General features: G+C 38.0%; 2 protein-coding genes across 2 annotated transcripts in view; both read right to left on the minus strand.

Moving 5' to 3' along the window:
• tm4sf18 (transmembrane 4 L six family member 18) lies at positions 1 to 10,939 on the minus strand. The gene is made up of 5 exons (XM_056378324.1): positions 10,800 to 10,939; positions 7,067 to 7,302; positions 3,338 to 3,406; positions 2,311 to 2,453; positions 1 to 1,383 (listed from the first exon to the last, which is right to left on the minus strand). Exons 2-5 carry the CDS (start codon positions 7,244 to 7,246, stop codon positions 1,185 to 1,187), a joined length of 591 nt encoding a protein of 196 aa, XP_056234299.1. The 5' UTR covers positions 7,247 to 7,302; positions 10,800 to 10,939; the 3' UTR covers positions 1 to 1,184.
• LOC130170732 (glutathione hydrolase-like YwrD proenzyme) overlaps positions 9,590 to 14,075 on the minus strand; it is a 13,560-nt gene continuing 9,074 nt past the window's right edge. The window contains exons 9-12 of the mRNA XM_056378319.1: positions 13,853 to 14,035; positions 13,573 to 13,657; positions 12,760 to 12,855; positions 9,590 to 10,979 (exon numbers count right to left, since the gene is read on the minus strand). Coding sequence (XP_056234294.1) covers positions 10,834 to 10,979; positions 12,760 to 12,855; positions 13,573 to 13,657; positions 13,853 to 14,035 — 510 coding nt within the window. The 3' untranslated portion in view covers positions 9,590 to 10,833. The remainder of the gene's footprint in view (positions 10,980 to 12,759; positions 12,856 to 13,572; positions 13,658 to 13,852; positions 14,036 to 14,075) is intronic.

The raw sequence follows: 14,075 nt of genomic DNA on the forward strand, positions 1-14,075 counted from the left end.
TAAAATGGAAACAGGTTTTTTTTTTTTATTCAAGGCAGCACAAACAAACATACATTATAAAAATATGTCACTAAAATATATATAAAATGTCCATTAACACTTAACTATAATCTGAAAGACATAAAGAAAACAATTTAACAATTTAACAAAATACTGTGAAAATGAAAACAAATGTACAAACACACACACATTTGCTTGTAACCCATAAGTAGTCCAACACTGTGTATAAAAGTTGGAAACACAAAATAACACTGAAAAGACAAGATGGCACCTTTTAAAAAAAACAAAACAAAAAAAAAAACTAAAGTTAAGGAAATGTTCAGTAGCGCCTGCATGAACACCATGAACAGTAAAATGCCCACAACAACTACACTGGAGGACGTGGCAAACAATCTGTGGCAGCCATCTTGCATGTACTATTGTAATGATATTGATTTAATAAGGCATTATCATCTCCACTCTCTGTATGTTGCTACTGCTCTGTTCATGTGATAACACTGGTATTAGGTTTATGGAGTAACCTCAATGCAAACAGTACAAAATAATAATAATAATAAAGAAAGTGAGCGACCACAAGATTCAGAATATTGGATTTCTTGAAGTGACTGAACAGCTGTCACTAAAGCCTCGCTAAAAATAAAAACAAATACACAAGAAGGAGTTAACTTTCTGAAGATGTGCTATGTTTAACACTGTGTTGTTTGGCAATTGTGCAATTACTTCAGTGAAACCTGTTATCTTGGAAACTACATATCATCATTATTATTATTATTATTATTATGATCAAGGATGCTCTGATTCTTTCTTATTATTTTGTACATGTGGGTCTGCTGAGCTTTCTTTCACCATCCGAGCAAATAAAGTATATCCTGCTCTTCCTAACCTGGAGTAGATATAACACACAGACACATACACACACACACACACACACACCTACATCATTATGGACAAACATCCTGGTGTCATCAATGACTGTATGGTGCTTTTGCTACTTTAACCGGGGCAACTCAAAAGCTTGAAGATACAGTGGTTACACAAAGCTGACAGTTGTCAGAGGTCCATGATAGTGCATGTGTAAGTGTGTCTACATAGTGTGTTGTGTTGTGTTGTGTTGTGTTTTTATGTGTACACATGCACGTACAGTATGTCTGTGCAAGTAATACTACATACACATGTGTGTTTGACTACGCATTAAGACTGTACTCCTGCTTGTAGCAGCAAGGCCGGCACACGGCGTTGACTAAGCCGCTCCCCAGCTGTAAGAGACAGATGATGAACTCCAGCACAGCCAAACCCAGTAAAACACACAGCAGAGTCACGTTCCACTCTACGATATGAAGCGGCTGAAGACACCGAGACCAAGTCTCTGGCTGCAGCAGATACCTGGAACACGAAGAGAGACATCAGTGTAAAGAGGGGATCACAGAGAGACAGAGGAAGGTGCAACAGATCCAGAAAAGAGGCTGTTGAGTGTTGCGCTACACTTGTGTGCAACAGTGTGCTGAAAAACTAAGGAAAGAAGTTAGATGCTATTAAAATTGAAATTAGTGGACAATGATACAGAACCAAGTGCACCAATATATGAATGTATTATTTTCTATATCAGGACACCTGAAAGTCTTTAACTCTACTTATTAGGGCGAGATATTAGGCTTATCACTATTTGTGAGCGTGTGTTAAAATGTCTTTTTTTGCCCAACCAACAGTCCAGAACCCTCGATTTGAAACAATTAGTTGTTAAGTGAGTTGTGCAATAACTAGTAACACAGCATGATGCAGAAATACTGTTGCTATGGTTACATGCCCACAGATTTAGCACTATATCTAAGATGTCATTTTACAGAGACCTGCTGGTCTATCCAAAAGAATTATTGGTAATAAAAGAAGGTAATCAAATTCAAAAATACCAAGCTGATACTTAAATACTTAAGGTGGACTGAAATGGGTCAGTGGGTAAAAGCATTTCCATCTGTTCAGTCAGCTTTATATGCCATAATGCTTTTTAATAATGGTGTATAATGATTCCTTCTTGCATTCCTTCATTTTCTTTTCCTCTCAGTAGTCTTTCGCAATTGTACTTGTGAAATTATTAGGAGTTAATATTAATTATAATAAAAATTTTGCCTTCATAGGACTATGTTAAATGCTTTTACAGAGAACACACATGCCTATATAATATAAAAAAAAGTCAAACAAGCGTGTTTAAGTCTATCCGTTTTATACAAAAACAATACTGAATGCTCTATTTGTTATTTTTTTGTATACACCGCAATGCCACCACACACACAGCACAGTACAGTATCTTCCTACCTGCCCTTCTGGTCTGCAAATGGGTACGACCATCCATAAGAGGTGAAGCACTGGGGACCCTGCACCAAGGCGAACCCTGATATGACGAAACAGTAGCTCGACCCCACCAGGCCGACCACAGCTGCCAACACGGACCCGCACATCTAGAGAGGAACACAGATACACAGTGTTTTTAAAGAACATGCACGTGTTTGGAAGCCTTTGTGGATATTTGAGTGACTGTGTCTCTCTGTACAAAGAAGAAGACAGGTGCTACAGAGACAGGTGCCACGCATGCATGCACGCACGCACGCACGCACGCACGCACACACACATCCTTACTGTTTGAATTGCATCTTTAGTACTGCCATAATGTTGTCTTTTGATTGTCTTGTATTTGATTTTATTGTGGTATGTTTTTATGTGGTTGTGTAATTATGCTGCTGCACTGCCAATAAAGATCTGAGCTAAACTAAATACACACACTCTCTCTCTCTCTCTCACACACACACACACACACACACTCCGCAGCTGTGCATGTGGCTTGAGTGGTGTGAGCCAAGCTTACTTTGTTGAGTGTTACCTAACAATGGGACCCTTGTTGAATTATCATAGCTGGATTAGCATTAGCATTCCACCCCATAAGGACAGGGCTTATTGACAGCTGTAGACAACTGAATTATGCTCCAAGTCATGAGTAAAAAAAACAGGAAAATGGCGGTAAAATAGGAACAAGGGTAAAAGAAGGTTTGGGACCTAAAAGCCGTATATTTGATTAAGGAAACTGAAATAATTAATGGACTATGTAGCAAAGAGAAATATATGAACATAAAATGAAGAATTGCCAAATTTTTCAAACTGTTAATTACCCATTGAGACAAGTATGTACTTCACAATGTCAGATAGCATTGCATTAATCTAGTATAAACAATATGAAACTTGTCTGCCATAGCATTAGCTTAGCATTAATGTCAACACTCCCAGATCTTGGTTACACCATAAAAACAGTAGATTTTAAACATGATTCATAGATTAAAAAGCATCTTACCATTAAGCTCTCGTTCCAGCAGCAGCTACATTTCCCCAGAGTGATGAAGACAACAGCTGGAACCAACATCTGGAAGCACAGAAAAGTACATTGTTTCACTACAGTTCCTGAACAAAAGCACTTTTAAGCACTTTTTGTCCATTGTGGATGGTAATTTATGGGGTGAGGGAAAATAACAAAGGTTATTAGGAGGCTTGAGCTGCATTCTTTTAGTCACATTTTGCTGCATGGACAGATTACCAAACTTTGACCCTGCTTCTCTTTGCTAGCAGTTAGCTAGTGACACATCTACCACTAGACTAGTCCCAGCTGTCAATCACTGTTCAAGCTAAAAGCAGTAAATGGATATTGCCTAAAGGAGGAGGAAATGAAAGATTTATAGCAACACTAGCTGGGACTAATTTTCATTACGCACTAAAAAACAAAAGTTAGGTGAAAACAAACTGTCTTGAGACATGTTGGCTGAATCAAAACCATCTATCCTGTCTGGGGAATTGAAAAATCAGGAATCACCATACATTTCAGTATCAAATTTAGTTAAACTTCACTAATAGTTGTTGTAATATTTGACTCTGGTCCAAGTGATGCATCATTTGGCAACATGGTCATGTCACTAATGCAGCTAACACCGTCCTACCTAGTCATGTTATAGCTGACTATAACTGTAGAGCTATAAAGTGAGGACATGGTGGACTGAAACATGATTTATGGTGGAGTACAAGCAGTCAGTGATGGGTAACACAAACACTGGCTGCATTAAGAGCAGGATACAGCCTGTACTGTACCAACAGCTGAGATACAGTGCAGTTGTGCAGGAGAGAGAGAGGGAAATAGTGGCAATCCTACATGTTTGTGTTCTATTCTTTTACTATTCTCTCCCTCCCTTATTCCTCTCCTCGTCTTTCCTGTGCTGTTGTCTCTCTCCCTGAAGTCAAGGACTTTAAATCACATGCTAACAGTTGGAGGGAAGTTCCCAAGGTTTTACACACACACACACACACACACACACACACACACACAGATCATAGGCATCGTTATATACACATCCTGGATGTCCCCCTAAAGCACCACAGAGGCAGAGAGAGAGACTGACAATACAGAGGGAAGTGCACAGCGAGAAAGGAAGAGAGAGGGGGGGAGAGGGAAAAAAGATGGAGGAAGGAAGGAAAGCTAAAGATAGATTTCTCTCAAAGGGATTCAGTTTGCTCTTTGACTCTTTAACATTCAGTCATTCCATAAAGGAAACCAAAGTGGAAAACATAAGGACAACAAGGAAAAAGTTAACTCAGACAAAGGGAAAAAAGGTATATTCATGTAAGAAAATCTCCTGCAGTGTATGTTAGCTCCTTGTGATACAGACAAACCCAAACAGATTAACTACTGTGCATTCCTCAAATATTGACTAGGCCCTTTATAAACAAACAGGCTTTTATTGGAGGAGTTTATTGCTAAATTCCCCTGCTTTAAAAGTAATCATTTATCATATCTTAGTAACAAGTCTTAGAGTAAAATGTTTTGTGATCTAATCTCATTTGTTGTTGCTCCTGTTTGATGTCAATACAAAGTCAATATTTCCTCCATATTCACATTTAAAAAAATCTTCCATCAGTTCATGTTGCATGATCCCTCATTTTTATTGTGAAACACTTGTAGGAAGGGGAGTGTCATTTAGAGCAGCTCAGTGAATGAGAACACATGAGAACTGATAAAGTTCATCCAGCTGTGTCTCCTACAAAATAAGCAGCGCCCTGTGGATATGAAAGGGACATCTAAAATTCAGGCTTTTCTCTCTCTCTCTCTCTCTCTCTCTCTCTCTCATAAGTGGATTTAATAATTCCTCGGGTCATTGTTCTGCCTCCTCTTCCGGGTTTAAAGTGGCCAGTGCTCTCCTTTCTGTGCTGATTAATCACTGCTATAAATAAAGTTTTCTAACAATGATGAATAGAGCAGCACCAAATTGTTTAAAACCTGTTTAATTGTAAATTTTTGCAGCATTTTACTGTCAAAACAAAGTCTCTCCTCCATGAGAAATATATGAACAGCTGAGAAATGCCTTCTTTTTGAATGGTCCAAAACACACTTTTAGGCCTAGTGCTATAGTGGAAAGTCTTTCATATAGACTACAGTATCTATTTAAGTTACGTGCTAAGATGTTCTGAACAGTTTCTCACTCTCACCTGCTCAGACTACAAACAAAAAGCAAAAAAGAAATGTAAATATTCTAGAGAGCGGACCTTCAGCAGGGTTAATTTTGTCTGGGAAAATACAATCTCTCCTCTGTTCTTGCTTAAAACCAAACTAAAAGAACAGCTCCTTTCTGCTCAGTCGCAGCATAAACCCATCAGATCAGCAGCATGTAGAGCAGACAGATTAATTCACACAGCACTTCATTGTTCTCAATAAAACAACTGCAGATACACTTAGAGTGAATGGTGCTGAAGGGGAGACAATTACCATCTTTCAGGTCTAAAATCGTGTTTCTATCAGTCAGGGCTAATGTTGTTTTAAGTAAATTACAACTAATCTATAAAGAGATGAGTGAATTAAAATCCTACTGACTTTAAATCAGCAGTGGTTGTATTTGATAAACACACTGAGAAAAATAAAGATGCCTCAGTTTGTCACCAATGGATCAACATGTACCAGCGTCTGTCTCTGCATAAAGGAGAAAGGGAGGTGGTAATCATTTTCACACAGAGTTTCTTCTGCAGAGTGACTCAAACACTGTCAACATTCACTTTTTAAATGTTTTGTTTTAAATGAGGGAAAAAATGTGGTTGAAACGTGGTTTCAAAAGAATTTCACTGGCTTTGCTTCCAGATGAAAATTGAATCTCATCACTGTTGTTTTCAGCAACTTTTTCTCTCTCCACTGCAACTAATAGTGATAATTGTCACCATGTGGTACAGTGACCTCAACTGAACCTACATCCACTAATTGTTTTAGCCTCTGCCAGGCAAAAAATTCTGATCTGAAACCACATCGCCCCCATTCAAAACCCCCCTCTATTTTTACCTTCACTTCTCTTCATTCATTATAGTGAATGAGGATTTTTGTCACAATCAAAGTCAAATATTTTATACTTTGTATGGAGTAGGACAAATGATGTATTACTCAGTAGTCCTACTATATAGAAATAATTGCAAAAACATTTCAGAGGCACAGAATTTAAACTTTGAGGATGTTAAAATGCTGTACACCAAGCATCTCTGAAAACAGTGGCTTACATCCAATATGTTTGAAATTTTGAAAAGTAAATGAAGGTTTTGTCCAAAAACTTGTCATTCAAAAAGAAACAATAATTCTGGATATTTTTTTATTATTAATTTAAAAAAAAAAAAAAAACAGTTGAGAAGCAAGCATTGGAAAACTGAATGACTGAACCAAGACTTTGGAGTTCTTTAAGTCAAAGGAAAGTTATCCCATGATATTAAAGTTGTGATTTTAGAGCCCCTCTCACTCCTTTCCACCACATTTGGTGTGTTTGGTTGAAGTCCAGTCAAAATATTGGTGATAAAATCCAACAACTACAGCTCAGTGTGCAATCATCCTCTCTTCGAAATGCCATTGCCATGACCCGCACCTAATTTTGGTTTGCATCTTCCAGACACAGTCGCCACCAGAATAATCAGAAAGCTGTAAAAAGCAGGTATCAAAATAAAGTCTACAAAGAAATCTAGATATAGGAGGACTTCATCCTCTCATTAAAATTAAAAACAATTCACTAACCATCAGTCCTCCACCTCCTAGTCCACCAAAGTACCAGATGTAGCTGGCCAGGCGGTCCTGCTGGATGTAGGTGATTGCTCCCATAGGAAACAGCAGCAGCAAGTTGGCCAGGATACAGCAGAGGGCCAGAGGCAGCAGTGCCAGACCCAGAGACCTGGCGAAAGCCACCGAGCAACACATTGTTCCCCCGAAAACAAAACACGACCGCAGGAAGGAGAGGAGAGAACTGGAATGGACTGAGGAGAGCAGCGAAAGACAGACAGAGGGGAGGGAAGGGTCAGAGCAGCTGGGGAGCCAGGAAACAAAAACAAGTGTGTGTGTGTGTGTGTGTGTGTGTGTGTGTGTGTGTGTGTGTGTGTGTGTGTGTGTGTGCGCTGAACAGATTCTGCTTCCCTTACTGAGGGAGTTCTGCCATGACACAACGTGCGCCAGGAAACACACTCACAGGAAGGCAGCTGACCAATAGCTGCACAGAGTTCAGCCAGAAATATGAAAAATCCCACAAGACAGAGAGAGAGAGAGAGATCGTGTGTGTGTGTGTGTGTGTGTGTGTGTGTGTGTGTGTGTGTGTGTTTCCCACAGCCTCTCAGCCAGCAGGGCCTCACACAGCACTCTAAAGAATTAATTTCCCTCAGAATTACTGAGTCATAACAACAGGTTGACATGTTTAAATACATAATCTGTGAATTTTCACCTAATCCCTTTTTCCTACATGGTGCACACATTCATGTTTGAACCTTTAGTCTGTAAAATGTCACAGAAAATAGAAAAAAAGCTCATAATAATTTCCCATTACCCAAAGTGGCATCTTCAAACTGCTTATTTCTTCCACCAACAGGCCAAAGCCCAAACAGACAGTCAATTGTCTCTGGTAATTAGTTTATTCAATGATTAGTTCATTGATTAGCAATTCTGATAAACAACTGATAATTTGAGTAGTTCTTTAAGCAAAAAGGCCCAAACTTCACAGGCTCCAGCTTTTTAACTGTGAATATCTGCTGTTGGTTTTAGTCTGAGTCTATAAACTCAGCGTCTATGGGTTTTGACTGTGGGTCTCGAAAAACACGCAACAAGAATATGAAAAAAAAAAAAGCATTTTCTGATATCTCATATAAAACAATCTGCAAATGATGTAATGAAAAATAAAGTGTTAGTTGCAACCCTTAAATTTTTGATTGATAAATGACTTAAATGAGGAATAATTTAACATTATAGCTGACAACTAATTTTCCTCTGATCAAAAAACCAATTAATTGATTCATCATTTCAGCATTAATCTGCCCTTCACTTGTTTAGTAGATGCAGACAATGAACCAGAAATCCTGCACAATTCTCATTAAATTTTTGGTCCTCTATATGTGGCTGTCTTTGCTTCTGATTAAAATGTTTTATGTCCATTAATTAATCTTTTATTACTGTTCTCTCTATTACTTTTCTCTGTTTCTCTCTTTAAATGTTCTGGCTGTTTATCTAATGTTTCTTCATCTTTTATCTTTTTTATTGCTTTCGTATTTCACTTCCATCGTGTTCATTAGTCTCCAGTTGTTTTATAATTTATATTTGTTCTTATTTTTTGCTTGTTAAACCCCCGAAAAGAAAAGATTCTGAAATGCACTAATCTGTACGAAAGGTGCTATGTAAATTAAGTTTGAGTTACTGACTGATTCAAACTTCATGGTGAACAATAAACCCTCAACATGCAGTGTACAGTTCTAAAATTAAGAAAGGATTTCCGCCCAAGAGAGATTTCTTTCAACTCCTGACACAAAAGTTTGTGCACTGCAGTTTAACAAGGACCAATAAATCAAAATGTTTTATACATGTTTCCAAATTCCCCTAAAAATCTTTGTGATTTCTTTCTGGGTCAGAATGAAACAACAGCTCAGCAGGTCTATGTAGGGCAATAGGGCACAACATGACTCCTCATAGTGCTGCGTCAGAAAGCAAGAGAGACTGTGTGCATGTGTGTTTCAGGGGTCCAGGATGTTGTGAGCTGCTTTCTAATCCAGCTGGAATGTAGCACATCCAGATAAACTGCGCTGTAAACTGGAATGGGCCACTAACAACCTGCACTAACAAGCTGTGTTAATTAGGACAGATTATGTGTGTATATGAGTGTGTGTGTCTGTGTTTGGGTGACAGAACACACGGTTCTTTATAGGAGTGCAGGGCTGGTACCAAGAAGGGTTTGGAGCTGTAAGCAGATCAACATTGAAACAAAGTCCAACATCATGTTTCTACATGGAGCGATTTGTGCTGAGGTGGAAACATGTTTGAGCTGCCTGCTCCAGAGTATAAGTGGCTTACAAGCTGTTTACCAACTGACTCATTTTATTTCACAAAGCCACTGCATGTTGTAATATTATTTAGTCTGTCTGTCTGTCTGTCTGTCTGTCTGTCTGTCTGTCTGTCTGTCTGTGTCCCTGCATGCTTGAAAACATGACACATGAAAACGTGCAATGAAAACGATGCATCATATGAAATGAATGGAAAAGGCCATGTAGTGATCCAAATGCAAAAGACTAGAGGAGCTGGAATGCACACAGCTAATTTCATGGTAACATGCATTACAAACTGTGAGATATCTTTTGTTTACAGCTGATATTTAGGCTAGTTAGTGCTACACCAGAAGCTGCACGGAGCATCCGAAATGGGAATGGTTTGTCCTCAGGGGGAGGCATGAATGTGCTCAGTAAATTTTATGGTGGTGATGCTGGAGAAAAGGTCAGAGAATGAACAAAACATAAGGATTCACCCTCTGGGGACTATGAGTGACATCCCACTGATAGTTGTTCAGATGTTTTATACAAAGTTTCCAAATTTAGTCCTTTTTGAGACATACTGCTCGGGACAGATGAGCTGATCAAATGACTGATCAATATATATATCAGGTCCTGCTGAGGACAAAGTAAAATACCACATTACCTTGAGCTGTAATAGTACACTGGAACCAGGGATTAGAGCTACAAAATATTTGACTGATAAATCAGTTTGTTTTCAACAACAGCAGAAACAAATATTTACTTTAAAATGTAGGAAAATGATGCCAAAAAGATTTTGACTTAGTTCACATCACATTATTACACGATCTAAACTCTATTTCTTTATAAAATGTCCCCTTGAGTAAAGATGCAGCTGTCATTTACTGCGGAAGGAGAGTTATATACAGTCTGTAATGATACTGCTGCCTTTTCAAACAAACAGTCTCTTTAATTAGTTGCTGCTGATCTGCTGTCTTTTGGTTGAGATAATTCTCAGTTTCAAACCAACATCAGGAAAAGCATCCTTGGTGTGTATTATAATATTACATGAAGATTTGTTTTCCTGTTGCTGTTAAGAGCAAACAAAACCATCACAAAGTGCAAAATCTTTTATAAATCGATGCACTGCTCTGCTGCTGTATGTCACAGACTACATGGATGACATAGAGTAGTAATAATAGTTTACATACATAAATGTATGTGTAAACATACATTTATGTATGTGTAAACATACAAGAGAACAATCTAGTAAATGCTGATACAAGAACATGATGAAATAAGACACTTCATGAAGATTCAATATATCTATTATGACCTTGGGCTATGACTGAATTATAAACCTGAACTGCTGTCAAGTTACACGTGGTAATAAAATCAATCAACTGAATAAAGGTCTCAGTCTCAGTCTAACACTGATGCTATTTCTCCTCTACATTTCATGTGTAAGCATTTGCCTTCAGAAAGATTATTACTTCTGCAGAGGAGATGAAAGGAGGTGAAGGACGTCTAGTAACCCTGAGCACATCCATCAGCTCTGGGGTCTGATCCTGCCCACAGCACCCTGGTTGGATGATCGGCTTGACTGACAGATGGGTTCCACCAATCCCCCACTGTGATGATCTGTCCCCGCCCAAACTGAGACCTCTTGTGGCCTGTGTGTTTGAATGAGAAGATAAATGGGGAAAAAACGCATTAAGCCCATTAAACTATCCCGTCTTTTATCTATCTGTCAGTAAAATGCAGTGTATAGCAAAATATTACAAGTGCAGCATGTTATGATCATGAGTTGAAGGTCTCTGGTTTGAGGGTGACGAATCAGCCCATAATTATGCAGCACTGTATTTTTTTCTATAATGTATAGGTGTTTAAAAAAGTTGTGTTAGTGTCTGAAATGTCTCCCTGGGGGTTTTATTTCAGTTTTAATTCATATAGAAACCTCTGGATACATCTGGAGAAACTGTACTGCATATTAATATCATCCATACAATAAAAATAACATAAACTCACTGATTGAGTAGCACACAATAAGACAAACTATGCTTCTGCAGATACGAGATATGATAAATTAACACACAGAATATTTATATATATATATAGATATGATAAAGACAACAGCTATGAATTAATATATCAAAGGAATATTTTAAAATCTTAAAATAAGTTGTGGGATGAAGGTGGCAGTTAGGAGGTGAGGAAGATACACACAGTTTTATTCTTCTGTGATGTGCACAGTGATGAGCAGTTTGACATTTGGTTCCTTAAATTGGATTTTCTTGTTAATGATTATCAAAACATACAACGATTAGTGTCATAACTTAAATGGCAGGGTCACAGGCCAGAGGAGTACGTGAAGCCAGCCTCACAAAGCTTCAATGGTTCACTTTAGTATCATAAATTGTGCAATTAAGTTGTCAATAAGTTCATAAATTAGCACAAATTTCTTTCATATCAACATGTTTGTCTTTGAATGCTACATATCTGGTCTCAATTTGAACTTGTTGGCTCAAAGCATTAAGGAGTTACAGCAGTTTGTGGGATGTCTGTCTTCCTCATTAATATGCAAATATATGCAGACAGATGCTTCAAAATCTAATAAGAACATTTAGTGCCTGCGGTGTAAGTATGTAAGTTTCTGCTATATATTTTTCTTTCATTATCATGTTCATAAGGATGTGTTTACAGAGTCATGGACGCCAGCATGATGACATAATGTCCCACATACATATGTGTTTTTCCATAGCTGACACCTAAAAACTTTACTATAAAGAACCATTAGCAAGAATTAGTATCAGAAATTAAGCACTCTACAGTAATTTACATTTAAATGTGCTATTTGTTGCTCTACATTATGGATACATCATTGCAGTACAGAAATGATCAAGAACACTGGCAGAGCTTCTTCTCTGCATTTTCCATTGTGTGTCACTGAGCTGGATTTGACAAGTGATTTGGTCCTTTCCACAAAGGGATATTGCCCAATGAATTTTGGCTCAAGTTCACTCACATGTTCATGATATTCATAAAAGCCACAGAGCAACTTAACTGACCCAGACCGATGCCAGTGTAGGAAGGAGGAACAAATAAAAACGTCCTGTCCTGTTTGCAACAGGAAGCAATAGTGTTTTGGGGAACTGCGGTCTAATCCCCGTTTCAGCCATGATCTCATTTGTCTATGGCCATTAATGTAAAACAATATAACAATTAATGTGACACATTAACTTTTGAGCAGGCTACAAGCAACACCCATTTATTATAAAATACGTCACCAATGAAACAAATGATAAAACCTCCACTTGTATTTGCTTGAGTGCAAAACTGTTTGCAATGGTCTTCATACAAAAACGGATGAATTAGTGATCTTTTTTTCTGGAACAATGACAAACTTCACATGTAAAATATACTATGTAAGTATTAAAACCAGTTATTTTGTACCTGTGATTGGCCAGCGGACTTTTTGGCCTCGTCTTTTCAGCTCCTCTGCCACCTCCCGGTCGACCCCCTCCTCCAGATTAACCCACCACTCCTCAGCTGGACACAAAAGGTTTGATCAAACCATTATTATGACAAACAGTGCTCTATAAAAACATGGAACATAATTGTGTTTTTACAGAAAACTCCCATAATTCTCACCTTACATACCCCTTAAGTTACAATACGTGCTCATCAGAGCAAAGTTATGAGGTAATCCGACTACCACCCATATAAAAATACACGGCTTATAGCCAATAAACAAGCACTCCAGCATTCCATTTTTGAATGACTATAAATATGACAAATATGATAAATATATGTAAAGGTATTTTTACTAATGCTATATTTCATATACTGCAGAGGGATTAAAAAAACTCATAATTAGACAAAGCTATTGGACGTGACTACAAATCACATTCAATGTTTTCTCTATATGACTACAAATTCTGTGCTTGTTAGTGAATCAGTTGTACCATGATGGACTGTGATAACAACAAACCAGAGCAAATATAAAGATAATTTTCTTAAATTAATTAATCTTAAACAAATTTATACAATATACTATAACCACATTAAATAAATGTCAGTGTGACTTATCTAATCAGGAGAACTCACAAGAGGAAGTATACCACCGTACAGTATTTTGACTAAACACACATAATCCTTAATCATTAATAAGAATATAGTGTTCAGCTGTATGTACGACATTTAAATGGTGATAAAATCTGTTTGAAGTGTGTGTGTGTGTGTGTGTTGGCGGCAGAGTGCTAGTACTTTTTAGGTCATATTGTACATAGACTCTCGGTGCATCCAGAGCTTGTTGAGGATTCATCCCGAACTCCAACATGTTCAACAACACCTAAACACAAGATCAACATCAGTGGATTCAAACATTACAAATGTAAGGCTGAACCAGAAACCACCAGGGTACCACTGTAAAACCCAATGCAAGTACCACTAATGTGATGCACAGAGAAAAAAAAAAATAGCTAAATCATACAATAATTAGCGTTAACTCTTTCTTCCCATGCCTGATTTCCTGCTTATTGTGTACCTGGATGTGTCCCTGCGGTTGCATAAATGCCCCCATGACCCCGAGTGCAGCGAGGAGTCTGGGTTTTTCTGACTTGGTTGCAGAGGTAGTGAGGAGCGCAGGTATTATGGTGTGATATGGCCGTTTCCCCCCAGCAACACAGTTAACATGGTTGGGACGCAGAGAAAAGCTGGCACCGCGATTCTGATAGAGGCAGATAGAGTTTTCATTAACACATTATAAT

This window comes from Seriola aureovittata, chromosome 6 (genome assembly GCF_021018895.1).
Source record: "Seriola aureovittata isolate HTS-2021-v1 ecotype China chromosome 6, ASM2101889v1, whole genome shotgun sequence".
In the NCBI taxonomy this organism is placed as follows: Eukaryota; Metazoa; Chordata; class Actinopteri; order Carangiformes; family Carangidae; genus Seriola; species Seriola aureovittata.

Coding starts and splice junctions, on each gene's coding strand:
- tm4sf18 (XM_056378324.1), bottom strand. CDS start 7,246: ATGTGTTGCTCGGTGGCTTTCGCCAGGTCTCTGGGTCTGGCACTGCTG. Junction 2,454..3,337: donor GCTGGAACGAGAGCTTAATG/GTAAGATGCTTT, acceptor GTTCCTCTCTAG/ATGTGCGGGTCCGTGTTGGC. Junction 1,384..2,310: donor TTTGCAGACCAGAAGGGCAG/GTAGGAAGATAC, acceptor TTCGTGTTCCAG/GTATCTGCTGCAGCCAGAGA.